At 34.3% G+C, this 26,362-nt stretch overlaps 2 protein-coding genes across 9 annotated transcripts in view; one reads left to right on the plus strand and one right to left on the minus strand.

The window, feature by feature from the left end:
* Positions 1-12,798, plus strand: part of LOC132721760 (uncharacterized) — a 51,982-nt gene extending 39,184 nt beyond the window's left edge. For 7 of the 8 annotated variants that reach the window (XM_060706127.1, XM_060706132.1, XM_060706130.1 and 4 more), the window contains 3 exons: positions 38-3,022; positions 4,855-4,925; positions 5,320-12,798. In XM_060706127.1, coding sequence (XP_060562110.1) covers positions 38-3,022; positions 4,855-4,925; positions 5,320-6,094 — 3,831 coding nt within the window. In that variant the 3' untranslated portion in view covers positions 6,095-12,798. The remainder of the gene's footprint in view (positions 1-37; positions 3,023-4,854; positions 4,926-5,319) is intronic. The other variant, XM_060706133.1, reaches the window with a different exon arrangement.
* A 4,283-nt stretch (positions 12,799-17,081) lies between these two features.
* LOC132721765 (tRNA-dihydrouridine(20a/20b) synthase [NAD(P)+]-like) lies at positions 17,082-26,166 on the minus strand. The gene is made up of 8 exons (XM_060706140.1): positions 25,970-26,166; positions 22,989-23,110; positions 22,002-22,077; positions 21,482-21,523; positions 20,876-21,016; positions 19,573-19,781; positions 18,167-18,252; positions 17,082-17,773 (listed from the first exon to the last, which is right to left on the minus strand). Exons 1-8 carry the CDS (start codon positions 26,083-26,085, stop codon positions 17,597-17,599), a joined length of 969 nt encoding a protein of 322 aa, XP_060562123.1. The 5' UTR covers positions 26,086-26,166; the 3' UTR covers positions 17,082-17,596.
* Positions 26,167-26,362: the final 196 nt, after the last annotated feature.

Raw genomic sequence — 26,362 nt, forward strand, 5'->3', positions numbered from 1 at the left:
TTGTGTTTAATTTCTTCTTTAAACGTATACATTTCAGAAGTTGCAGTATGACAGTGATACATCAGAGAAAATTCAATCTGGGGAGGAGTCTGAGCCAAAGATTGCAATAAAAACACGTCATCCCAGTGGTGAAAACAGTCAAGAACCTGCACGAGTTGTTGAGAGCAAGAGGCGAAGTTTTATTGTCAGTCGAGTTATTGAGCATAATGTGATAGCAGATAAGATACAGGAGGATGATTCCGAGAGTGTCCACATGGAACCAGTTATCTCCCCTGAAAACACACAGAGTTCAGTACCATCAGGTGCCAGCACATTCATGCATGGACAGTCTCTTCAATCAGATACTGACACTGGTGGTGTCTCAGACTCAGATAGGTCTATGAAGTCATTGGGAAAGCCTAAAGTTCCTGTTAATATTAATGACTTAAGTGATAAGTTGGCTAAATTGACAGGTGGAACAATTAGTGGTGGTTTTGAGCTTGGAGCATCTCATTCTGTTGATAGCCATAGTCCTGTACCATCAGATGACAATATGAGCACTCAGCCATACCAGCAGAGCTTGCAACCAGTGCATCAGCCTACACAACATCAGACAAGTGTTGAAGGACAAGATCAGTCAGGCGGACAAAAACAAATACAGCAGTCTCAGGCTGTAGAAAAAGTTCCTGCACAAGCACAACAACCACAGCCGAATCAAGTTTCTGTCAACACACAGCCATCTCAAATGGGAGTTAGTCAACCAACCCAGCAATCGTCTCAACCAGTTCTGCCACAGCAGTCTGCAACCCATTTACCACAGGGACAAAATTCAAGTCAGTCTAGCCAAATTCCACAAGGGCATTTGTCTGGACAGCAGCAGGGCCAAATCCCACAAGGGCATCCACCAGGCCAGCAGCAGGGCCAAATCCCACAAGGGCATCCACCAGGCCAGCAGCAGGGCCAAATACCACAAGGAATTCCTTCAGGCCAGCAGCCAGGTCAAATTCCACAAGGAATTCCTTCAGGCCAGCAGTCAGGTCAAATTCCACAAGGAGTTCCTTCAGGCCAGCAGTCCGGTCAAATTCCACAAGGAGTTCCTTCAGGCCAGCAGCCAGGTCAAATTCCACAAGGGCAACAATCAGGCCAACAGCAAACGCAAATTCCACAAGGTATTCCTTCGGGCCAACAACAAACTCAAATTCCACAAGTAATTCCTTCGGGCCAACAGCAAGCTCAGATTCCACAAGGCATTCCTTCGGGTCAACAACAAAGTCAAATTCCACAAGGAATTACATCAGGCCAGCAAGGTCAGCTGCCTCAAGGACAGCAATCTAACAAACCTGGTCAAATGCCACAAGGGCATCCACAAGGTCAACAAGGGTCTGTTCAGCCACAGGTACACCAACAGATGCAAGGAGTAGCCCATGCACATGGGCAGCCACAGTCTCAGCAACAGGGACATACAATGTCAGGGCATTCACAGGGAACGCAAGATATCCAAAACCCGATGATGCCTTCAGGTGTATATCCACCAGGTATGTCCTATGTTCCGGTTATGCAACCATTTGGATTTCAGCATCAGCATGGACAAAGTTCACATCAGATGTATCCAGATCCAATGCATTACATGAATTTACAGTTTGGTAATTACCCAAACCAGATGGTTCCATATGTCATGGTAAATGTACAGCAACAACATCAGATTGCTCCAATGCTGGTGCCAGCAAACATGATTATGTCAAATCAGATGCAGTATATGAATCCCCAGGCTACTTTCCATACACAACATGCTCATCAGGAGAGCCATGGTGGAGAATCCCGCTCCGCGTCTCCTCCAGGCACGCCACCACACTCTCGTAAGCAGCATAGTATAGATACACAGAGTGAGTCCGGGGCTCCTTTATCTGAGGCACAGTCACCGGCAGCTCCAAGGAGTAACTACAGTTTGGCTAGTCTTGAACAAGATCTTATAAAGAAGCTCCATGGAAACAGAAGAGATATTCCTCTTTCCTCGGGGGCTGTATTGAGCGAGAGTTTCTCCCAAAGTGCAAGTGACCTAAGACTACAAGATGATAGACCAATGTGGGCCCAGTCTTCTGAAAGTCTACACAGTGCTTACAGTGAACCTGTTGATGCTCTTCTTTCAAAAGTAGATGATTTGAAAGGTTTTGAAAATAGTGAACAAGCTGCAACTGATACAAAATCTGAAAATGAAGAGAAAGTTGAAGCTAAGCCAGACAAGACTGTTACAAAAAAGCTTAGGTTTCAAGTTAGTCGTGTTGAAAATGATCCATTAATAGAGAGCTCTGGTATTGAAGAGAAGCAAGAAGGTGATCAAGATAGTGTTAGTGAAGCAAATGAACAAAAAGACACAAACAAAAGTGATAATGAAACAACGAATTTAGCTAATGACATTTCTGATAACATTGGAAATAAACCTTCTACAAAATTGGGAAGATTTTCTGTTACTAAAGTTTGTCCCAAAAAAGTGGAAGATGCTGATAACAAGAGAAATGACGAATGTGACGGAATGGATGACAGCGAGATGTTGATTGTGGATGAAGATATGTCAGCTGGTGATGTCCATGATACAAATATCTCTGTAAGTAGATTGCATGATTTACCTTATCGTAAAAAGAGTATGTCCTTCTTTGAGGGTAATGACTCGCCAGTGTTGTCTAATAATACTTGTGATAGTTTTTACAACACCCATATGGACAGGTTCCAGATAGTTAGTCGTCGCCGGACAAAATCACTTGGGTCGCTCCCTCTGAGAGCTCGTTTCTCATTGGGCAGTCAGTCAATATCCAAGCAGACTCAGTGCACACAGTATGGAGATGGTGAGACTCCATCACCTTCCCCCTCGCCAGTTGATCGGGACTATCCCAATGTAGTATTTGACCTTGTGTCTAGTAGAGATGACGATGGTGACTCCACCTGTAGTAGTTCAGAAAGCAAAGATGGACGGGAATCTGGTATTGATTCTGAACCCAGGGAACCATTTATCCTCCGTCGTCCACCTTTGCAAAGACAGCGTAGGAAGGTAAGTAACACAAACCATGTATGCATGCTACTACCAGAGTTAGTAAAAGCTTCTAACAAAATTGGCATGACAGCTTAACCCAACTTGATGCACCGATGTACTTGCGTAAGAAGGTAGCCCCTATGTTACTTGTATCTGGATAAGGTAATGTAATGTATATCCTTTGTGGTGATGGTCAGCTATACCCTTTGACAGGTAAATGGTGTACAAGGACTGTAATTGCAGCTATTAGATTTTCAATGCTTGACAATATATAATTAACACAGAGCTTTGTGAGTAACAGTAAAATATTATCTTGAGGAAAATACTAATGCAGGGGGTAACAGTATTTTTACTAGGGATGATATATTTGCTGTTTATCACAAAACCTATGTGTTATTTATTTTATTATCCAAACAAATACTTCATTTGAACACTGTTTCTATAGGTTTTTATTTTTCAGAATTTTACTGTAAAAAAAATACTGTTACCTATGTAACAGTGCTAAATTTTAAGTCACATGGTACATTTGAATTTACAGTAAGAATAACTCGCATTGCCCTATGGGAAATTACCATTACAAAAATAGTGAGGGGTAATAAATAGATTTTTTATACCAATACACCTTTAGCTTTTAAGATGCTAGAAACTTAAAAAGTAAGAATGTTAATCTTTCAAACCCTTGATTTTGAATGAGCTATCATTATTTTACAAGCTGTGTAGTTGCAGTCCTAGTTGCAGTCTTTTATTATATATGTATGTTTAGATTATAGATTATGGTAGCTGTGTATTTATAGCGTAGCATGTAGTAAATAATACCAAGTATACGCAGGAACAGAAATTTTCAAACAATAAGAAGTACATGTATACAGTACTGGCGAAATGCATGTTTTAAAGATTTTGTTATTAAGAATGATATACTGGTTTTGCAGTTTGATTTTATCATATGATAGGCTTCTTTATCTGTTTTGAATTTTTTGAAATTTCGTTATTTTTTTAAGTTTAATATATATTATTTTGATACTACATGCAATCAAGTGGCATGTCTATATATATATCTTAAAAGCAAATTTTAGAATAATGTGTGCATGGAAAATTAAATATTTTGCTTAAAACTTTATATTTGGAAAACCTATTAAAAAGCTTGTTTTATACTGGTTGAAAGGTTTTATAATTGCCTTGTTTGGCATAAATTTTGCAAATCCTTTTCAATCAACCATTTTATGCCTTTTTGAACCTGCTGTTTTTATTCTGTACATTGTATATCTAAATGCACACAATAAGAAATAACAGTTCACTTGCATTATATTGATATATATTATGCACATCTTTTATTTTATGACATGCAATTATATAAATAGGTACTTATGTGTCTCAGTTGTAAAATTGATAATGTCTGTAATAACAGCAACATTAGCAAACTTGTTACTTTTGTTGGCTTTTATTTTCTTCATCTGACATTCAGCAAGTTGTTAAAATGATGTCAGATATTCTTGTCTCAATTTCAAACCATTATAGTGTCAAATAGCAGTAACTGTTGCTCTCAACAAATTGTCAGCATGTGAAAGCTCTCTGCAAATTGTCAGCATGTAAAGTAATCTTGCAAAAGGATTGGCAATTCTAATTGATTTAATTACAGTTTCTATTTGAATAAGTCTTGATTATAGTAAGTTGCTTTAAGATATTATATTACCTAATTATAATCACAAATACATGTACATCATTTTCTGCATATAGAAGGTGCACTTGGACAGAAAAGTTTTGGCCTATGATTTATGTATGAATTTCTCAGGTAATGGCATACACATGTTACATATTAATCCTGATGGTTGACTTTGCTTTATTTTTGCCAGGAAAGTGATAGCCAGCAGCAGGAACTGTTGAAACTGTCACAAGATCCAGATTATCAGAAATTGCTTATTAGGTAATTACTTTTTGCTTTATAAAGTTGAAAAATATAGGGGCTAAAAGAAACTTACAGATTCCCTCTTGAATCTTTATGGTCTTGTTTTCCCCCGTATCTTAATAATATGTAAATGTCTTTTTCCTGAATTTTGTTAAATCACACATTTAGTACTATTCAGTGATCTCAACCTGCATCATATGTTTGATTTTGCTATGGATATTATGAATTGACCCTGAATTGTACTGAAAAGTTTTTGATATTTTGATATTTATCATATGAAAAATATACTCTGATTTTATGATTGCAATATTGATTTTAGAACTTTGTGTTTGAAATTTCACAAGATTTCAAAGATATATGTAACATTGACAGACAAATTAATGGTCAATATTGATTTAATTTTATGTTACAGACAATCAAATGAAAGAGAGAGTCTTCAGAAGCGCCATCAAATGGAACTGGAAGATTTTTTTAGTGAGAAAGGCATCAGTATACCACACTCGCCACTTATAACTACAGCAACCGGCAGTTTGTCTACTGCTCCAATACTTAGTCCTCTTAACATGAGCAGTATTCCGAACCCACCACCTCTGCCAGCTTCATTAATGTCCATTGCTGTCAGAGACAATTTCCCTATATTCTCCATGGCTCAAAGACGCCCAGCTTCCACCAAAGGTTCAACTGGATCTTTCCATGAAGAACTGTTTAAATGTGTTGAAAATTTTTCAGCACGTCATCAAGGAACATATAATGGTAACATTTCACCCGCTGCCAAGTCGGATGTAATTAGTCGTAAATCTGATACTTCTTATACGGAGACTGTAGACCACCGAAGCAGCAGTCCAAGAGTGTCGTACACGACAGTAGCAAGTGGCCAGAGTGCTGATGTTTCCCAGACTGATGCTCAAACCCCCAGACAACCACCAACTACGCCCCTTCTTCAAGAAAATATTATTTCAAGTCCACAATTCTCATTAGTTCCTAACCATGTGTACAATTTGCAATTTCCTGGAGCAAATATTTCACCGTTTGTTTCAATGCCCTCTAGATATGCTGGGACTCAGTTTGTAGAAGCAGGTCTTCTACCTATGTCAACTTCGTACACATCAGTAGTACCAGTAGCAACGATTGCCGAGTCAAGTGCGACTGATTCTATTTCCAGTACATCTACAAAAAGCCAGTCTTGAATGACCTATTTCAAATTTAGCATAGTTAAAAAAATATGTATAGCACTACAAGTCTTTCATACTAGGTTAACTAGTAATTCAAAGTATTCAGACAGTAGATGTAGATGCAAACAAAATGCAAGAGGAATATATCAGACAGGAATGAAAAAGTGAAAGTGCAGGATGTTGTGCGAATGAAATTGATCAAATGATCTTTTATAAGAGATTATGTTTCGCCCTGGTGCTGTTTCACTGAAGAGCATTCAAACAGTTTAGATGTAGAGTATTCCTGAAAGAATTTGGTTTGACAGTGAAATATGAAAGTGAGAGATAACTTTACAAAAGGAAGAATGATGAATATCTGTGAAGTGTGATCCTAGAGTACACTGGTCTGATACAAGATCACTGTGATCTTTGTTTATTGAGAGTATAAGTGATTATGTTATAGATAAGATTGATAAATGAAGGAGTGGAATAAATATTTACAGTTTATAGATATATATATAGGATTAAGTGTGGTGTGATAATCTGATTGCTACATTAAATACCTATATCTGAGTGCCATTCTTGTAAAAAAAATGAATATTACTTCACAAATTTCTTTCTTCCTGTACAAGATGCATTGTGATCCCATATAAACACTGCACCAAAGATTACTCAAAAGATCTTTCTACTTTACCAGTAGCACTGCTTGAAACTTTCCTTTTCTATTATAGATATAAACATACCGTAGAGTAAAATGCCAGGTCAAAACATTCTTTACACATTTCATAGCATTTGCAATACATTGGGCTGAAATTAAAATTCTGCTTATTGTTTTATATTGGATATAAATAGATATATATATATATATTTTAGTAAATAGATATCTGATGAATTTGTTTTGAAATTAAATAATTGGAAATAAGTTTTTTTGTGAACTGAATAAATTCAAAATATTTTGTCATATTGACATTCGAATATTGTTGATTTTAACATTATAAGTTGTAAATTTTAACATTCTTGCTTGTAAATTTCAACAATCTTGAGGATTAAGATATGGTGAATTTCACATGTTAGCACAATCCGTGTGTATTCTATAGTGTCAAAGAAATTTACTTTGTCATTAATACTTGTTTCCAAATTGTTTGTAATTTTTCTTTCCACCAGAATGGCTTAAAATAAGTCAAGAAAATAATTTGTCTTCCTCATTATTAGATCAAATTTTTTTTTTTGGTTAGTAAAAATAGTTTATGTACATATGTATTTGGAATAATTTTAAACTAAAGATGATATTACAGAACATGTTACCGGTATTACCCAGTAATCCACATTTGCATCAACAACAAAAAGATATGTTAAAAGTTTAACCCTTAACCTGTAAGAAACGAAAGTGATTAGCCCTTGCCAGTTGCCACCAGTATAAAGACAGGTCTGATTGTACATCTGTGTAATCTGACCAAGCTTTATAGTCATGGCAGCTCAAATTTTGTATTTCTTTCTTTGAAATCCCATGAAAAATTTAAATGGACTTCCAATTTTAAAAGCTTGGCAAATCCATTATACATATTCTGCAGGTTATAGGTTAATACAAGTAATCAGTGGTTTTGAGCAATACAGAGTGATATTTAAAACCACAGTGTCACTGTAAGAGTTGAAGAGAGCTTATACATAGTTATTTAAAAAAAGACAACAACATTATTTTGAAACAGATGTAAGATACTTGTATACTAGTAGTATTATAAATGAGCCGCGTCACGACAAAACCAACATAGTGCGTTTGCGACAAGCATGGATCCAGACCAGCCTCCGCATCCGCGCAGTCTGATCAGGATCCATGCTGTTCGCTATCAGTTTCTCTACTTGATATAGAGTTGGTAAGCGAACAGCATTGATCCTGATCAGACTGTGCGGATGCGTAAGCTGGTCTGGATCCATGCTGGTCACAAATGCACTATGTTGGTTTTGTTGTGACGCGGCTCAAATATGTTAAATAGTGTATGATATTTTGCAATGCTGCATTGTATTTTGATTTTGAGCTGACATAAGTGCTATATATAGATTATTTTGGTCAATGTTAATTTGTAAGTTTTACAAAAAAATCCTATCTTTACATGTTTCCTTATTGATTAGTAACATAATTTCTGTACAGAGAATTACCTGTTCTTTTGTTGTTATATATACATATTTGTAAATTATTTATTATCAGTAGATTTTATGTTGAAAGTAGAAAAGAGGAAAAAGAACAAAAAAGGAGGAAAGAGAAAATAGAGCTTAACATTTAGGCAGACAGGATACCATGTGAATAAAGTACATCATCATTTGGTGTTATGGATTTCTAATTTTTGTGCACAGGGCTTATTCACAGTATTGCTTATAGACAGCATCAACGTTTTTCTTCAATGGTGTGGCTTATTTTTGTCATTAGTCTTTATGCAATGCATCACCCCATGATATCTTTCTAGTAAGGGGTATAATAATTGATAAACTTTTCTTTTTTTATAAACCCAACAAAATCACATGGGTTGTCTGACGGTAGACATTTGAACAATATGATAAGTTATTACGTTAAAACTTGTCAAGATCATCTTTTTATTGACTGGTATATTTGTATAGGATTTTGTAGTTTTTGCAGACATCAAATATAGCATTTATTATTATCCATTGTATACTAATTAAGGTTGCAGAAATTTCCATACATTTTGAATTTTAACATCCAAGTCTGTAGATATTGAGATACTGGATACGATTGTTTTAAGTTTAGTCTTTGACTTGTCCAATTAAAATGTTTCTCTACAAAGCTTATTTAATAACATCATAGAAAAGAAATACTGTATGCAAGATGATGATTTTAAAGTTTTATTAAGCTATAAATTATTGAAAGAGGAGAGAGCTTTTGTATGAAAGAATTTAGATTTAAAAGCAAGATGCCTCCAAATTTGTACTTAATTTGAATTAATAAAAAAAATATGGGCTGAATGGTAAAACATATTTCATATTTATATAGAAATGAAGTAATTTAATTAAGCGCAAGTCTTTATCAGCAGAAAATTCATTTAAAAAATGTCTTTTTGTATTCACTATGTAAAAGAAACTGTAAATTGTTTGTGCAACATGTGGCACATTGACTGTTTTAAATATATGCATTTCTTGAACATTTATATATCTATCTTTGGATTTTGGAAAATTTTGTTTACATGGACTGACCTGGAGGTATGTTGCTTTTAATATCTTTATGTACAGTCAGCTCTCTCTCTCTCTAGTATATTATTGACAAAGAAATGACATGATATGGTATTTAAGTAACTGTTGCAGCAAGTTTCACACCTGTTTGTGATGTAAGTGTAAGTTGAATGTTTACATTGTCTTTTAAGTTATTGTCTGGTTGGTGAACTTGATATATTTTTTTGTCTTTTCTTCATAAATGACTACCAAAGATGGATGCATATTCTGAACGGACCTTATAAATGCTGTATATTCCTTTGTCCAATAACATTGCTCAAAGTGTGATTTTTTTTCTCCATTACCTCTCAGTGTGCAATATGTGAAATGTTAAAACAGAACGATATGGAGAACGAAAATCATCAAATTATGGTGTTGGTTTTATCTTGATCCTTATCCTAATAAGATTGTGAAATAGACTTTTCATTTGAACATGAACTGTGCAAATTCGAAGGATTTCATTATCAAAATGGTAGAATAAAAAAATTTAGTTACAAAGTCTTGACCTTCCTCTAGTCTTCTATACATTCATGGGATTTAGACATTCTGTATGTTTTAATAAGAGGTCAGTGTATCTTTTAAAATTGTTAAAGTCATGAATAGTTGATTTTTTTTTAAAGAAGTAAATAAAAGATTTTCTGTGGAATGATAAGCTAAAAACTCGTCTTTGAGAATGGGTAATTTGAAAATTGGAACAAAATTTATTTAAAAAAGTAAAAAAATAAGCTACTTAAGGAAGTTTAGTATTATTCATAACTTTGTAGTAAATGTTATATAGATATATTTAGATATATATAAATATTGATAGTACTTTAATGATATCTTAAAGTCACATGAGTGGAATCTGTGCAATGTTTTGTTAGCTACCAAAGAAACTGTGATCATAGTTCTTTGTTTTGCCTTAATAATACTGCTTGATTTTTTTTTGTGTCATGAAAAGATTTGTATGAATGCCAAATAGGAAATTATTGTATAGATGTAAACAACTCTGTTCTTTGAAAAAATGTCAAGTTTCAGTCTTGCTTTATAACAGTGTATTGTCTTTATTCCAAGCACAACCTTTTTCTGTGTGTTTTCAATGTATTTTCCAGCTTCATTTTATCAAAGATAAATTTACTCCTTACTGTAGGTCAAAAAGATTGTCTAAACACCATTTTTGAAAACTAAATACCTACTATAGAAACATTGTTTTTTGTTTGAAGAGAAAAATCTTTTGTTAATTTAACTATATCATAAGGCTTGTTATAGACTGTTTGGTAAATTTAGTTATTGTAAGAATTTTTAATCTACAGTTGATAAATTATGGATAGTTTAGTGAATATTATTTCATGAAAAACAATTTTTAGATTTGATGGTTCTGGTAACAAATTTTAGGTTTTCAACAACATTGATAACATTTTTTTTATATGTCCATCCCTTACTTAGCTGGAACTGGAAGTGACCAGCCTTTGCCACCAGTATAGAGCCACGTATGTCTTCAAAATTCCAACAGTCTGACCAGGCTCTATACTGTTGGCTGAGTAACTTTAAAATCATGATATGGACAGTTCAATAAATTGAAGCCAGACAATTCTAATTTTCAAATATATCAGGTTAAGGGTGAGGTCCAATAAAACTTTATTCTATTCATAAATTGTCAACTGAACACATTTGAGAAAAAAATAGAAACTGCAATAAATGTTATTTATGTCTTTCAGACAATGTAATATTAGTCTCCCGTCAAACCTTTTTCTCTGTTGAAATGAATTTATTTGTCTGAATATTATGTATCACTGCATTTTTTTCATGGATCATCATCTAAATACTTGTAAATTCATTCCAAACTTGGTTCAAGCATTCTGTATGAAAGTATAAAAGAGCATGTGTTGGTTGCTTTACAATTTATATTTTAAAACTGCCAAACTTGTCAAAGTTAAAAATGTCTCTCTTTTTTTTCCCTTAATTAAAATGTGATGATTTTTTTGTTTATTAATGAAAAATATATAATAAAGTATGGTTGGAGATTATTTAACTGGAATATCTGTTAAGATTTATATTCTGAATAAAGTATAAATATGTCTTGAACAGTGCAGCAAACTTTCTGATACATATATTACATGTATAGATAACTTAATTCAGGCTTATGAGATGGCAGTTTAATGTAGTTATAAAGTTATATTCAGATGGGGACAAATTTTAGTTTATTATCTCAATAATCATAACCATAATCAAAAGTGTAATACAGTGTAATACGTAGCAAATAGCTTATTAGTGTTTTCTTTGGCATAAATAGTGAATAAGTCGGGATGTCTTAAAGGAACTCCATTGAGGTCCAAAAGTCTAAAAACGTAAAATTTATATTTCTTACATAGATCAACTAAGGCACATAAAATATATGCAAAAGATGTTTAAGAAATAGACTCGGAAATAAATTAGAAATTGTATTATTTTGCTGTTCTTAGCACAGTTGAGTGAAGTGTTGCAATGCTTTCTTTTCAATTTTTGGTAATTTTTCACAAATATTTATTCTGGAAAAAAGCAAAGAGCAAATGACCTGAAATTTAGCACACATGTTATGAGTGAAACCTACATCAAACAAAACATTTACTGGCATCTTGAAAATTGTTTTCCAGTCCCGTCAAAAAACCTCATTTGAGTTCCTTTATTAAATAATATGATGAATTGTAATACACTATTAAAAGATATCCAATTATGTTTAACAAAGTTATTATAAACAATAACATAATACAAACTCTGACAACATTCCTTTTCTATACTACAAACATGTAACAGAAAATATCATGGCAGTTTGGAAAGTGATTTTATAACATCAAAATGTTAAATTAAAACTGTTTAGACAACTTTGACAATAGTTAGAATTAAAAGAATTTCAAAAATAATTGTTATAAGATTTAAAAGAAAAGAGAGAATTAGAAATTCATTTCTAATCTTTGTTTAGACAGTGTAAAACTTCCAGCTTTAAGTGTATTAAAAATTCATCTGAATAGCTTGATATGCAAAGCAATTTGTGTTATAACAATTAAGACAATTAAGTTTTCACAAGTATAATTTACTGCTATATAGCTATTTTCGTGTTAATTTCTCCCATTTTTCTTGACAAAAATTTTCATTTTGGTATGCTTCTGAAAGAAGTTCAAAAGGCCATTACAATCAGCATCTGTTCAGAAAATAATCTTAGTTAACAAATTGAAATGAAAAGTTCTTGTGTATAAATTGTATTCTGTCTTTAGTCAATATATGACAAAGTAGAACTATTCATTCAGTAACAAAATGTGCAACTTGATTTCAGTTCAAGAAGAGAAATGAATGTGTTTTGTTTTAGATCTGTATTAAACTTGTTTAAGTTTTGTTGCCATTGTGATAATTTGCATATGAGATTTGACATTTGATTGATTTTTGTGTGTATTTGCTTACATTGCCTATGTTTCTTGCAGTCTGTAAGCAGTCCACATGACTAAAATGACTGAACTTTAAAAATAAAGAGCATACTTTTAAATAAAAAAAGGAGTGCCAGAAAAAACAAAGTATGAGTTTTGTGTTTTTATTTTTAGCTCACCTGTCACAAAGTGACAGGGTGAGCTTTTGTGATCGCTTTTCGTCCGGCGTCCGTCCGTCCGGCCGTCCGTCCGGCCGTCGTCCGTCCGTAAACTTTTACTTTAAATGACATCTCCTCATAAACCACCAAGCCAATTTCATCCAAACTTCACAGGAATGTTCCTTTGGTGGTCACCTTTAAAAATTGTTCAAAGAATTTAATTCCATGCAGAACTCTGGTTGCCATGGCAACCGAAAGAAAAAACTTTAAATATCTTCTTTTAAAAAACCATAAGAGCTAGAGCTTAGATATTTGGCATGAAACATCTTCTAGTGAGTGTCTACCAAGTTTGTTCAAATAAAAGCCCTGGGGTCAAAATTGGCCCCGCCCCAGGGGGTCATTGATTTTCCCTATATGCATATAGTAAAAACTAAAAAAATCTTCTTTTAAAGAACCCAAAGAGCTAGAGCTAAGATATTTAGCATGAAACATGTTCTAATGGGTGTCTACCAAGTTTGTTCAAATAAAAGCCCTGGGGTCAAAATTGGCCCCGCCCCGGGGGGTCATTGATTTTCCCTATATGCATATAGTAAAAACTTAAAAAATCTTCTTTTAAAGAACTCAAAGAGCTATTGCTAAGATATTGAGCATCAAACATGTTCTAATAGGTGTCTACCAAGTTTGTTCAAATAAAAGCCCTGGGGTCAAAATTGGCCCCGCCCCAGGGGGTCATTGATTTTCCCTATATGCATATAGTAAAAACTTAAAAAGTCTTCTTTTAAAGAACCCAAAGAGTTAGAGCAAAGATATTTAGCATGAAACATGTTCTAATAAGTGTCTACCAAGTTTGTTCAAACAAAAGCCCTGGGGTCAAAATTGGCCCGCCCCAGGGGGTCATTGATTTTCCCTATATGCATATAGTAAAAACTTAAAAAGTCTTCTTTTAAAAAACCCATAGAGCTAGAGCTAAGATATTTAGCATGAAACATGTTCTAATGGGTGTCTACCAAGTTTGTTCAAATAAAAGCCCTGGGGTCAAAATTGGCCCGCCCCGGGGGTCATTGATTTTCCCTATATGCATATAGTAAAAACTTAAAAAGTCTTCTTTTAAAGTACCCAAAGAGCTAGAGCTAAGATATTTAGCATGAAACATGTTCTAATGGGTGTCTACCAAGTTTGTTCAAATAAAAGCCCTGGGGTCAAAATTGGCCCCGCCCCAGGGGTGTCATTGTTTTTAACTATATGTGTATAGTAAAAACTTTAAAAAAATCTTCTTTTGAAAAGCCCAATGAGCTAGAGCTAAGATGTTTAGATTGAAACATCTTCTTATGGGTGTCTACCAAGTTTGTGCAAATAAAAGCCCTTGGGTTAAAATTGGCCCTGCAACGTTGTGGGGGGGGGGTGGGGGCCTATATACAGGTGAGCGACCTCAGGGCCATCATGGCCCTCTTGTTGAGAAGACCTATGAATTGATACATATATGTGTACAAGACCATGTACTGTATAAGTACTTATTTTGGCGGGGGTTTATATTTGGCTATATTGGCGGTCAGGGTCAGTAGCGCCAATTCAAAACACCGCCAATTTAAAGCACCGCCATTTTTGATCATCGCCATTATTCTTTGAAAGGTAGACAACTCATGGTAAAATAGCTTTGGTTTGTCCGAGTAATCTCCCTTGATTATTTGTAATAAAAATAAACATTACAAGTAAGCTGAGAAGAATTTGTTTATTTTTAAGTCTTGGTACGAAACTCATTTAATTATATATCTATATACTGTATTTATTACGAAGATGATCACACGACGAGAAACAAATCTTAAGTAAACTAGTTTTTGTTTTGTTTTCACTGTTATGTTTCATAATTTGAAATAAAACTAATGATAACTGTAATTATATAGCAATCAGTTGTGGTGACCGTGAACAATTTTTCACGCTTTAAAGACTGCAGGATAATAGGGCATACCTTTCTCTTCCATGGTCCAGTTACCAGTTACCACACGGTACCATATTTACACCTGTCTGATCCCAGTTAATTATAAAGGAGTCGGGAATATCAAATGTATAAATAGCAAAATATTTGTGATATCAGCTCAACAAATTGCTCGTGCTAATGTTATTCCTATTCATTTGAGAAACATCTCTCTAATCACGATACAAATAATAACAAAAAAAGTTCATGTTTTTATTAAAATCGTTCAGAATTAGCACGATGTAAAGATAAAGGTGACCAAGCATAGGTATACCGTATGCCGTAAAATAAACGAGGACAGTTAACTACTGCGTGACCGGTGTTATTTTTATTTATTTTTTTTATTCTTTATTTGTAATCGCCAATTCATGACCCCATATTTATGCCAACAAGTGTTTTAATTTGGCGGTCTAAAAGCGTTTGCGCCAATTTATGACCCCGCCAATTCAAAACACTTTAAAAAACGCCAACATTTGACACCGCAGATATAATGCGCTATACAGTAATTGCTCAGCATGTGAAAAAACAATGTATACCTAGTACATTTATATAATTGCCACTTACAGCTATGTGGGGAGTACTTGGCATAGATTCTACTTGGCTACCTGCTTGTATGCACAGAAAACAGATAACAAACAAAAATTAAAAAACAAACAAGAGAATCAGTTTGGTAAACACACATGACCCCTAGAATGAAAAGAACTTAAGATTCTGGTCATGCGCAATATTCATGTGATTTCTTGAGGTCCTGAATAATTAAATGTAATGACCTTTTGTATTGGTAATTTAAGTCTTAAACTTTCTGAACTTTCAGTAGAAAGTGTAACAGATATATTCATTTTGTTCCTTTGGTTTTCGGTGCACCAACACAGTATAGGTCATATGGTGCTGACACATGAAAGATGATTTGTGTTACAATTTCTAAGCAACACCAGGGGTCATAACCACCTCACCTGCTGGAGCTAAGAGATGCAAAGACTCCAGTTATTTAAACCGATTTAGTCCCCTCTTACAATCATGCAGGGATAAATATTCATTTTATAGAAAAAAAGCAACTTTAAATTCAAAAAAGTATGAATTCTCCTAAAAAGTTGTTGACACAGTCATTAAGAGTAGTAACTATTTGTTCTGGTCAGTAAACTCGGTACTTGACTGCTATTTATAGAAGCTGAAAAATAACCAACATACCAAAAACAGTTTACCAGTTCCTGAAGTTCAAGGAGGGGAGATTAATCCTGAGAGGACAAAATTACAATTAGCTCTTAAAAATATTTGTTGCCATTTTGTAAAGACTATAATTGGGAATTATGTTCATAATCTTAATAAACAAGTTACTTTTTATGAAACAGAATCTTTTTCCTAGCTTTGTTAAGTTGCAAAGTATCTTAACTTGCTGAAAAATGTTAATTGTACCTACATTCAAAGTGCATAAAATAGCAAATTTGGAAAACTTGTGCAACTAATAACTTGCCAGAATCTTTGAAAAAGTTGCAAGCCTTTGTATCAGTTGTAAGTGTGTTTAGTATGAAGCCATTAGTACTGTGCTCGGAAGGGCACCTGAGGTCTTCCTCCACCAGTAAAGCTGGAACGTCGCGATATGACCTATAATGTGTCGATGTGACGTAAAACCCAAAACAAACAAACAAACAAGTACTGTGCTATTTCTAGCATTTTCCGCTCTGTACTTTACCGAAAAAGTCACATTGATTCTTTGCCTGGATTTACCCGACTTGGGTAGACCAAGAACTTTACATTTCTTTTTGTGTAAAGCATAAAGCTTACTGTACAAGTAGAATCCACTTTTAAAGTGATGATAAAGGTTAATCATATAAATCTGTACCATGAAAGTGCATAAAGGGGAGATAACTGGGGAAAAGGAATGCAACTGTAAGTAAGTAGGTAATTTGCCTGAATCCTGGCCATTATATTGGTTTGTGTTGCAAGTTTGAAGTCATTGGTACAAGTAGAACTTGTGTATTTTAAACTTGCCAAAAAAGATCAACAATGCGGAAATAAAAGGTTCAATTACTATAAACCACCCTTTTGCTTGGTCCAATATATGAAAATAAGGAAAGATGGTTCAAAGTTAGTAAAAAAATACACAGCTGATCTGTGGATGATGGACAACCATAACGACACCTTAATGCAGTAATGGGTTAACTCCTTATAATTTAATAGGAATTAACCCGTTTCTGCACTTAGGTGATGATAAAACCTTAATGCTCACATGAGCACTGTATGCTCAGGGGAGCAAGGACTTTATGCCAAGATGAGCTGACAAGTAAATAACGAAAAACTGGAACTTTTGATTATTTATTCACAGCTACACAGGTATGTATAAAATATAAAAAACATTCAATTGTTTGCTAAAGCTTTTAATCACATTACAGCCTATTAAAGTGAACATATTTCTATTAATAATTCTTTGAAAATTGTAACGGTTTAGTATATTTTCACTTGGATATTTCTTGAGCATCATCACAATACAGGATGCTGCTTGAACAAATTTGAATAATTAAAGGCTACTTAATGTTTGAAAATATTCAAAGGTAATCAACACAACTATGTCGAAAAACTTGTGCATTACAAAAAAAGTAATAAACTAGGTACAATTGACAGAGCACATCATCTCGGATTGTGTAATCAAAATCTGAGCATTTTACTTCTTGTGTCCTTATTACTTAACTTAAATACTTGCTTTTAAGCTAGTTATTTAGCAACTGTTTTTCTTTAAAACTTTTCTCATCGCCCACCAAACCATCATTTTGTCAAGTACTTAACAAAAACTTTGGTTTTAATGTTTCAATGTTCTGCATCATCCTTTTTCATATTTTACATCGTAGTTTTCCTGCAGAAAGTCAAGCACTGCTGGAGTACTTGGTAACGTGTTGAAGATACGTTTCTCTGCCTTTGACATAATTCTTTCACTCATATACATTAAATGATGATGGAAGATGGTGTGTGCTGTACCAAGCTTTAATGATAAATCCACCTGAAGTGAAATATATGATATATATCATAATTACTATCAAAACATCAATACACTAGTAAAGTATAAAAATTTCAATGTGACAATTCATATCAGACATCCAATCTAATGGTCATTTGTTTCCGCCACTGATTCAGAAATCATGTGGGATTAGTAGCTGGATAATTGCCAAGAATTTATTAATAACTGATTATTATCCAGAAAAGCCGATTAGTTAGGTTGACCAACCACTGAGATATGACCGAAAAATTAAATATGATGAAGTCTGCATAAAAAGCAGACAAACAAACCAGCATTTAAATACATGTATATATTTTTGAGTTTTAACCATTTATTCATGTGAAACTAAAGTAGTGTTTTTGAAGAAATAAATTTCATCAAAGTCGAACAACGTACCCAGTCTTTTAAACACTGTAAGGGAGTATTGTCATATCCAGCAAACATGGCCGGATTCTGTAACATTCCTCTAGCACACATTACTCCTGAAAATAAAACACCAGCTGCTCATAATTCATTACCTTCAAACTCGTATTGTATATTATCATTATCATATCAACCTTCAAAAGTGATTACACGTTGCCAGTATAAAGCCTGGTCAGACTGCACTCCAACTTTAACTCTGCTGGGACCAGAAGTGATCAGACAATGCCACCAATCTAGACTCTAGATTGATGTTTCCTATAAAATTCAATGAGTTTTCAAGCACTTTTTCCTTGACAAAAATTCAAGGAGTTTTCCAAGGATAAACCACAAATTTCAAGGACTTTCATGTCCTGTGCTAACCCTGTAGAGTCTGGTCATACTGCACTTCTAAGCAGGTTTGCTTAATTACATTAAAATTTCATCCCCATACCCCCAAATTTGATAATAAGCACCTTCAGAAATAAGACAATTTCCCCCATGAGCATATTGTGAAAAATGGCCATTTTCACTGAAAAGCCTCCTCTTACAAGTTCAAACTGCTATGAAACTATGAAAAATCCTTCAATACTAATCAAACTTGGCACAAATGTTGACTGGACCATTGCCTTTGTAATGACATGCTCAGTCTTAAATTTCCTGTTACCATGGCAACGAGGGGACATCTCAAAATTGCCTAAAATCACTATTTTGCCTCGATTTTTTCCATCAAAATTTATTTCAAAGTGCTGCAACTTCTCAAGGGATTGAGATAGAGTCAAAGGCTTTTCAGCCTTGGTTACACGTTACCTTATGATCGACCTGGGGTCATTTTAAGCCTCTCACAAGTCCAAAATTTTCTTGGCGATGAGGGGGACTCTGCCCCCCTTCAAACCCCCCAAACAAAAGGGGGCACATCCCCCTTCTGGCAACCCCCTGATGTATCTTTTGGATGGGGGGCGGCGCCGAAAAAGTGCTCACTTTTTTTAGCAACATTTCTCAAACGAAAACATGTGTTTGGGGCCCAAATAGGACATATTTTCACTATTTCAGGCCTAAAAAAAGGGGGGGGGGGTCGAAAGTGCGTTGTTTCGCGTATATATGAGGTAAAGGGTTAAGAATTCAGCAAGATAAGGCTTAAGCTATAGTTAAGACAGTTAATTCTAATATAGCTGGAAATGCTGAGAAAACAGAGAAAAGCATATTCCCTAAAAAGAACTATGAAACGCATGACTTTCTTCTCATTTTCATGTAGTCATTGAAAATACACTATACTTTCACTCTACAATTTTAACTATTCATCTAACATTAGTTACAAAAGACATCTATGCATATTTTATACATAAAAATCATTATCATTAAAGATATAAATATTTGCTTGATGATGACAAAAATATACACACCATTTACTCCTGTCAATTTCTTGACCTCTTCAATATCTTCCAAAGATTTAATGTCACCATTGGCGATGACTGGTATCCCTACATTTTCTTTTATTAATTTTACTGCTTCTAGATTTACTGGCTGGTTCCTCTGATCCTTTGTGCGACCATGAACAGATATCCAGGAAACACCAGCTGCTTCCAAGCTCTTACATAGATTCACAGTGTCTCTATAAAAAAAAACCAAGAGCACCGCATCTGGTGTTAACACTCGTCTGTTAAAATAACCAGTTTTGACAAAAATTCTAAGTAAAAAAGAGGCATAACACCAAAAATATTGCTTTCAGAATTAATGCCCCTGTCATGATATGCAAGTATTCCAATTTTCATACAGATACTTTTTAACTGTTTGAGTACTGGGCTACATTAAGGTTTTGCATGACAACAATGACAATTACGCTGCAGTGATCGTAATAGTCCGACTTTTTCTTTGAAACAAACATGCTAAAAACACTTGGCTAATGGTAAAGAGATAACAAAAACTGGATGTGTTTGCATATCAAACAATCCCCTTCTATTCTGTTAAACTTGCTTTATTTACAAAAACTGACCACATAGATCTAGGTCAACTTGTAAGTCTATATGCAAAAATGAAGCATTTATTGAGGTATGGAGTACCCAAAGTATGGATATCTCTAGCTTACAGAATAAAGGTGACATAGACAAGGTTAAAGATTTTGACTTTTGACCTAGTGACACCAAAATCAAGTTCAATGTGACCTTGACCTTAGAGCCAGTAACCTCAAAATCATCTGCTGCCTAAGACCAATACACCTGTGAAGTTTTAGGGCTGAGGGCCTATGGGTTGGCAAGCTATTATTTAGAATCTGTTTTGACAAACAAAGCCATTGTGATCATGATCTTTGATCCCTTGACCCAAAAATCGATAGAGGTCATTTTTATACCAGACCAATGCTTCTGTCAAATTTGAGAGCCATGGGCCCATTGGTTGTCAGGTTTCTGATCGGAAAATGGTTTTGACATACAAGGTCTATGCGACCTTGACCTTCGACCCCTTGACCCAAAAAATAAATCTACTGGTTATGAAAAATCTCTATCTTAAGTTTGAAAGTCATAGGTCCAAGTATTCTAAAATTATTGATCTGAAACAGTTTGATCTACAAACGAACCGACAAGTGCAAAGCAATATACCCCCAATCTTCTAAGCAGGACATGATAAACTTTCATCTCAAAGATAAGGGGAAAAAGGTCAATGAAACCTGTACCTTTTTGTTAAAAAGTAAGTTATAGAAACAAAATCTACCTGATGTCATTGTGTATTCTGATCTTCACAGATACTGTAAAATCAGGGTTGTCTACCCTGTTTCTAGTTTGTAACACCATGTTGTGTACCAGATCTGGTTTATGGATCAAACATGCCCCAAAACCTTCTTGTTGTGCCCATCTGTTTAGTTAAAATATGAAATTATATGCATAAATTATACATGATTATCTAAGAAAAACATTGTAGTTATGGTCTTTGCCCCCTAAACTTCAAGATCATGGGTCCCAGCCCTACTGTGGTCATTGTGTAGTTACTTTCAGGAAGCAGACTTGAGCTTGGTTTATGCCACCCACTCCCTTGAGCTTGGTTTAAGTTACAAGCTTTCTTTATGATCAAACTTAAATAATGTTCAAACTTGCACATTATCTTTGCTATAAATAGCTTAAGTTGTTAATTAATCTATTTAAACAAATGAGTTAACAAAAAGAAAATTTCGATCAATTTCAAATAATAACTTAAATATCTTTAATAATTTTTTTCTGACATACTAAAAAAGTTTCACTTATCCTAAGAATGTAAAGTTATAGAGAAATAATCAGTAAAATGAGTTCAGTGATTAATATAAGTGTCAATTCTGAATGTTACCTTTGGGGACACCCACAGTTCAGGTCTGCTCCATCTGCAAACCTGAAAATAACAAAATGAATAAATATCTTGTCCATTTGAGGTATATTTTAACAAGATCTACAATATACATTACAAATTCTTATAAAAGTTTCACTGCTTACTTTGCCTTAATGAACTTTCTTTGTGGCATCCTAAGCAAAAGTGTCAAAAACTGTAATTAACTTGTTTATCTGGCCTTGAGGCAATTTAACTCCATTTAGTTCTAGAACACCTTGAAAATTACCACTAAATATGAAGTAATCAAGTCTACAGAAATCAGCAAATATTTTAGCTATTTTTACAAAACAACATGGCTAATTGTCCATACTTAACATAGCTTTATTCCATTCTGTGACTGATGTAGGATAAAGTTTTGTAAAACTGTAAGGCTATATACACACACTGTCCGGGCTCATATTTAGTGGCACCAGACATGCTATAATGATAGTGGCTCCATAAAAAACTTCAGCAACATATGAAAACAAAGCTGACAACTTACGGTGAGACAATAGTGGCAGCATCACCAAAGTCAAGGTCATTATTGGCAGCAAACTGAACAATGAGGGGACGATCCTCTGAAATAAAAATATTTTGATGACTGTAGAGAAACTTTAATAAATACATAAAACATGTCAGTCATAATTATTTCTGATCTTTTGTAACAAATATCTATGTAACTTTATTTTCAAACTAAGTGTTTACATTCTTGCAATGTCCTTGGCCAGTAGAAGCTAGCTATGAAGGGTATTTGGTCAAAGGTCACAGAGACACTGTGGGAATTCTTTGTTATTAAAAAAATAACATTTATATAAAATATACGAAACTAGAGGCCAAGGGCAATATCCCTATTAAGTTGGAAAAAAAATCTTTCTTCCTTATCTAGTGATTATTTGGACAATGATTTTTACATAGTGCTATGACAACCTTGACCTGAAGACTTACAAATTCTTTAATTATTGGTTGGGCAAACTTTGAGAGGTTAAAGCCATGGTGACCTAAACTTTTGACCTTTTGATCTCAAAACCAATAGGGGTCATAATTATAGTAGTCATGATCAACATCCACACAAAATCTGGAGGCAAAAGCATTCTCTAGTTATTATTCAAACAAGCTTTTAATGGTCATGGGCACTGTGACCTTGACCTTTGTCCTATTGATCTCCAAATCATTTGGGACCATCTAATGGCCATGGATGATGTCCTTTCAAAGTTATATAAACCACAACTCATTCATTCTCAAGCTATTGATCCAACAAGGAAGAGATGACTAACATACATAAAGACATATGGATCAAGCCTGTCACAGTATGCTCCCACTAAGTACCAGCATTAAAACAATATTCCAAATAATGAATTAAATAGCTCATATCTCTTAACTTCAATGTTAAATAAAAGTTTATCACCAAAAGATATTTTTGTAATATAATATTTATTATCTTTGAACAAACGCTTTAGAAAATAACAAAAAATAAATCAATCAATCATACCTTTACAAGTTGTGAATTCATTATCCCGTGCCTTCAGTGATTTAACGAATGAGTCTGCAATAATCATTGGAGTATAAGCCAGGTCACAATCATACTTTCTAACCAACATTCGAAATGGTAACCTAAAATGCATGAATTATGAAGTAAATACATTTGAATTGAAAATTAGCTTTGATGTTAATTGAATAAGGTCATCATGTACCAGCCATTTGAAAGACAGATCCCTAAATACCAATCGACCTGCTATGGATAGCATGCCAGGTAAAATAAGTTGAAATATACAGTTAAACTTCGGCAGAGCAACACCCTTTGGGAGACAAAAATTTTTTGGTTGTTATGGACAAGTTTTGCTCTAGAGGGGATAATGTATTGGGAAAAAGAGACTTCAAGAAAAATCAATACAGTTGTTGAAAAGAGGTTTTGGCCGTACAAAGGGTCACTCTGTAGAGGTTGCACTGTATATACATGCTGTCTCCACACTGCTTAGAGAATGTGGTGGTTTTATATTCACATCCATTAGTGGGATGTAAGAGTGGTGATAATAACAGGGATTTCACTATCATGACTACAACATTTTTTTCAACCTGCACTTCTAATAGTTTAAAGTGCTTACCGTATACATGTATTTACATGCTCATGGTTCATTTTGGACCAAAAACAGAATATTATACAAAGAGGATATTAAATACATGTAGGTGTAAATTATTCTTACAAACAGTTTATTTACTAGACTAGTTTGCCAATTGGTTCTGATTCATTTCAAATACTGCAATACTATTGAACAAATACAATTTCAAACATGAAGTAATGAATCCAATAAATCTAGTAAACACTTAATAAAATAAAGTATTCAATTGATCAAAAAAGCTAGAACTGCCACTGTTATGATGTGAATACCTCCGCATACCACTTTGTCAGAATCAACAGTAGTCATTTAGAGCTCAAGGACAACCCCCGTGCCAAATCTGAGGGTAGTAAGCCCTGTGACCTTTAACACAGTCATCTGAAAATCTCAAAGGGTCATCTACTAGTCATAACCAACCTCAATACCAAATACCAAATATGAAGACTGTTGACCAAAGCATTCTTAAGCAATCGAGCAGACAAGCTTTTTAGACTAAAAACCCCTTGACCTTTGACTTCAAAATCAATAGGGGTCACCTAATTGTCATGATCAACCTCTATGCCAAATATAAGACTGTGGGTCAAAGGATTCTTAAGTTATTGGACGAACAAACTTTTTGCAGTCAAGGCCCCTGTGACCTTTGACCTAGTGACCTCAAAATCAATAGGGGTCATCTACTAGTCATAACCAACCTAAATACCAAATACATGACTGTATGAAGACTGTTGACCAAAGCATTCTTAAGCAATTGATCCTACAAGCCTTTTGAACTTAAGGCCCCTGTGACCTTGACCTTTGACCCAGTAACATGTGAAGACTGTGGGTCAAAGGACTCTTATTGGGCGGACAAACTTTTTAAATTCAAGGCCCCTATGACCTTGACTTTGACCCAGTGATCTCAAAATCAATAGGGGTCATCTACTAGTCATAACCAACCTAAATCCAAATATAAAGACTGTTGACCAAAGCATTCTAAAGCAATTAAACAAACAAGCTTATTGAAGTCAAGGTCCCTGTGACCTTGACCTTTACCCAGTGACCTCAAAAGCAATAGGGGTCATCTAATGGTCATGACCAACTTTCATGCCAAATATGATGACTCTGGGTCAAAAGAATCTAAAGTAATTGGGCGAACAAGCTTTTAATGTCAAGGCCCTTGTGACATTGACCTTTGACCCAGTGACCTCAAAGTCAACAGGGGTAATCTAAAAAATCATGATTTACCTCCATGCCATATATGAAGACTGTGGGTCAAAGGATTCTTAAGTTATTGGGCAGACCAGAGACTTAGATAACAGAGATAAGCAGCTCCTATATACTCCATTGAAATATCACTCATGCCTATCAAAAAGTGAAAAATTGGGCATTTTGTAGCAAATAAAACTTTATGGATGTACATTTGATCCTTTAATATTATGTACCATTTGAAAGGTAAATCTTTTATCTATGGCTGCATGCTAAAATATTGGTAACTTTTCACGCCTTTCACTTAGAAAAACATAGCAGAACATACCCACTGAGCCAGTTTTCTTGTCAAATGAATAGTTTTGTAACAAAAATTAATAGGTAGTGCTCTTTAAAAATTGATGTATCATTTATTTAAATGGGAACTGTAAATAGTTTTACCTGCAGCCATAGACAAATGCATAAGCTTTCAGAAAATATATAATTTTCCTAATTTTGATATCTGGTTAATAAGTTTTACTTGCTACAAGTTTAAAGTTTAGCAGGAACGCGTGATATTTTAACTGGTTAGGAAGTTGCCTATCTCTGTTATCTATGTCTCTGGGCAGACACACTTTTTTCACAAAAGTGACCTAAATATCGATTGGAGTCATCTGCTAATCATAACCAATCTCAATTTCAATTATAAAGACTGTGGGTCAAAGGAATCTTAAGTGATTGGGCGGACAAGCTTTTTTTAGTCAAGGCCCCTATGACCTTGTACTCAAAATCAATAGGGGTCATCTAATAACCATAACCAACCTCCATGCCACATATGAAGACTGTGGGTCAAAGAGTTCTTAAGTTATTGGGTGGACAAGCTTTTTTCAGTCATGATCCATGTGACCTTGACCTTTGACCCAGTGACCTCAAAATCAATAGGGGTCATCTAATGATCATGACCAACCTCCATGCTATATATGATATTAATAAATGTTCTAGTAGAATTGGCTACAATGCTATGTTTGTATAAAGCTCATGACATTACCTTAATCATATATACACAATTATGCAATACCATTTTATCGAGTTATAAAAGTGGCAGGGTCAGGTGATAAAGATTTTACTGTATACTGTAGCATTGTATTATAAGAAAAACAATAAACTACAAGTTGTTTTATTATTCACTTACTTTGAATATCTAACCATAGGTGCACACACTTTTACCACTTTCTTTCCCTGGAATAATTCCATAGGTTTTGTCCACTGGAATGTGTCTGTTTGTTCATCTAAGCCCATATTCATCATCTTACTGCCTGGTAGACAGCCTTAGGCAGTACATGTAAACTGAAAAATGGTCTGCAAATCTGAATTATTTAAAAATAAAAGGAATCCAATTCATCAAAGAAAGAAATCTTTAAATTTGACCAGATTTTCTTATATAAAACCAACAAAAAATTCTGTCACTACACTTTGTAAAATACTGCAAATTCGTCGAGGTCGAAAATATTTTGTACGAACAATTCTATAATAATAGAATATCTTTTACTTTGAAGGCCAACATTTTGACATTATTTAAAAGTAA

Source organism: Ruditapes philippinarum, unplaced genomic scaffold, assembly GCF_026571515.1.
Source record: "Ruditapes philippinarum isolate M1 unplaced genomic scaffold, ASM2657151v2 ctg1407_1_1_1_1, whole genome shotgun sequence".
Lineage (NCBI taxonomy): Eukaryota > Metazoa > Mollusca > Bivalvia > Venerida > Veneridae > Ruditapes > Ruditapes philippinarum.

Excerpts from the sequence above, each read along its gene's own strand:
- LOC132721765 (XM_060706140.1), bottom strand. The coding sequence starts at position 26,085 with ATGATGAATATGGGCTTAGATGAACAAACAGACACATTCCAGTGGACA. Across the intron at positions 21,017-21,481 it reads AACTGTGGGTGTCCCCAAAG|ATGGGCACAACAAGAAGGTT; the intron begins GTAACATTCAGA and ends TTAACTAAACAG. Across the intron at positions 18,253-19,572 it reads GAAATTGACAGGAGTAAATG|GAGTAATGTGTGCTAGAGGA; the intron begins GTGTGTATATTT and ends TTTTATTTTCAG.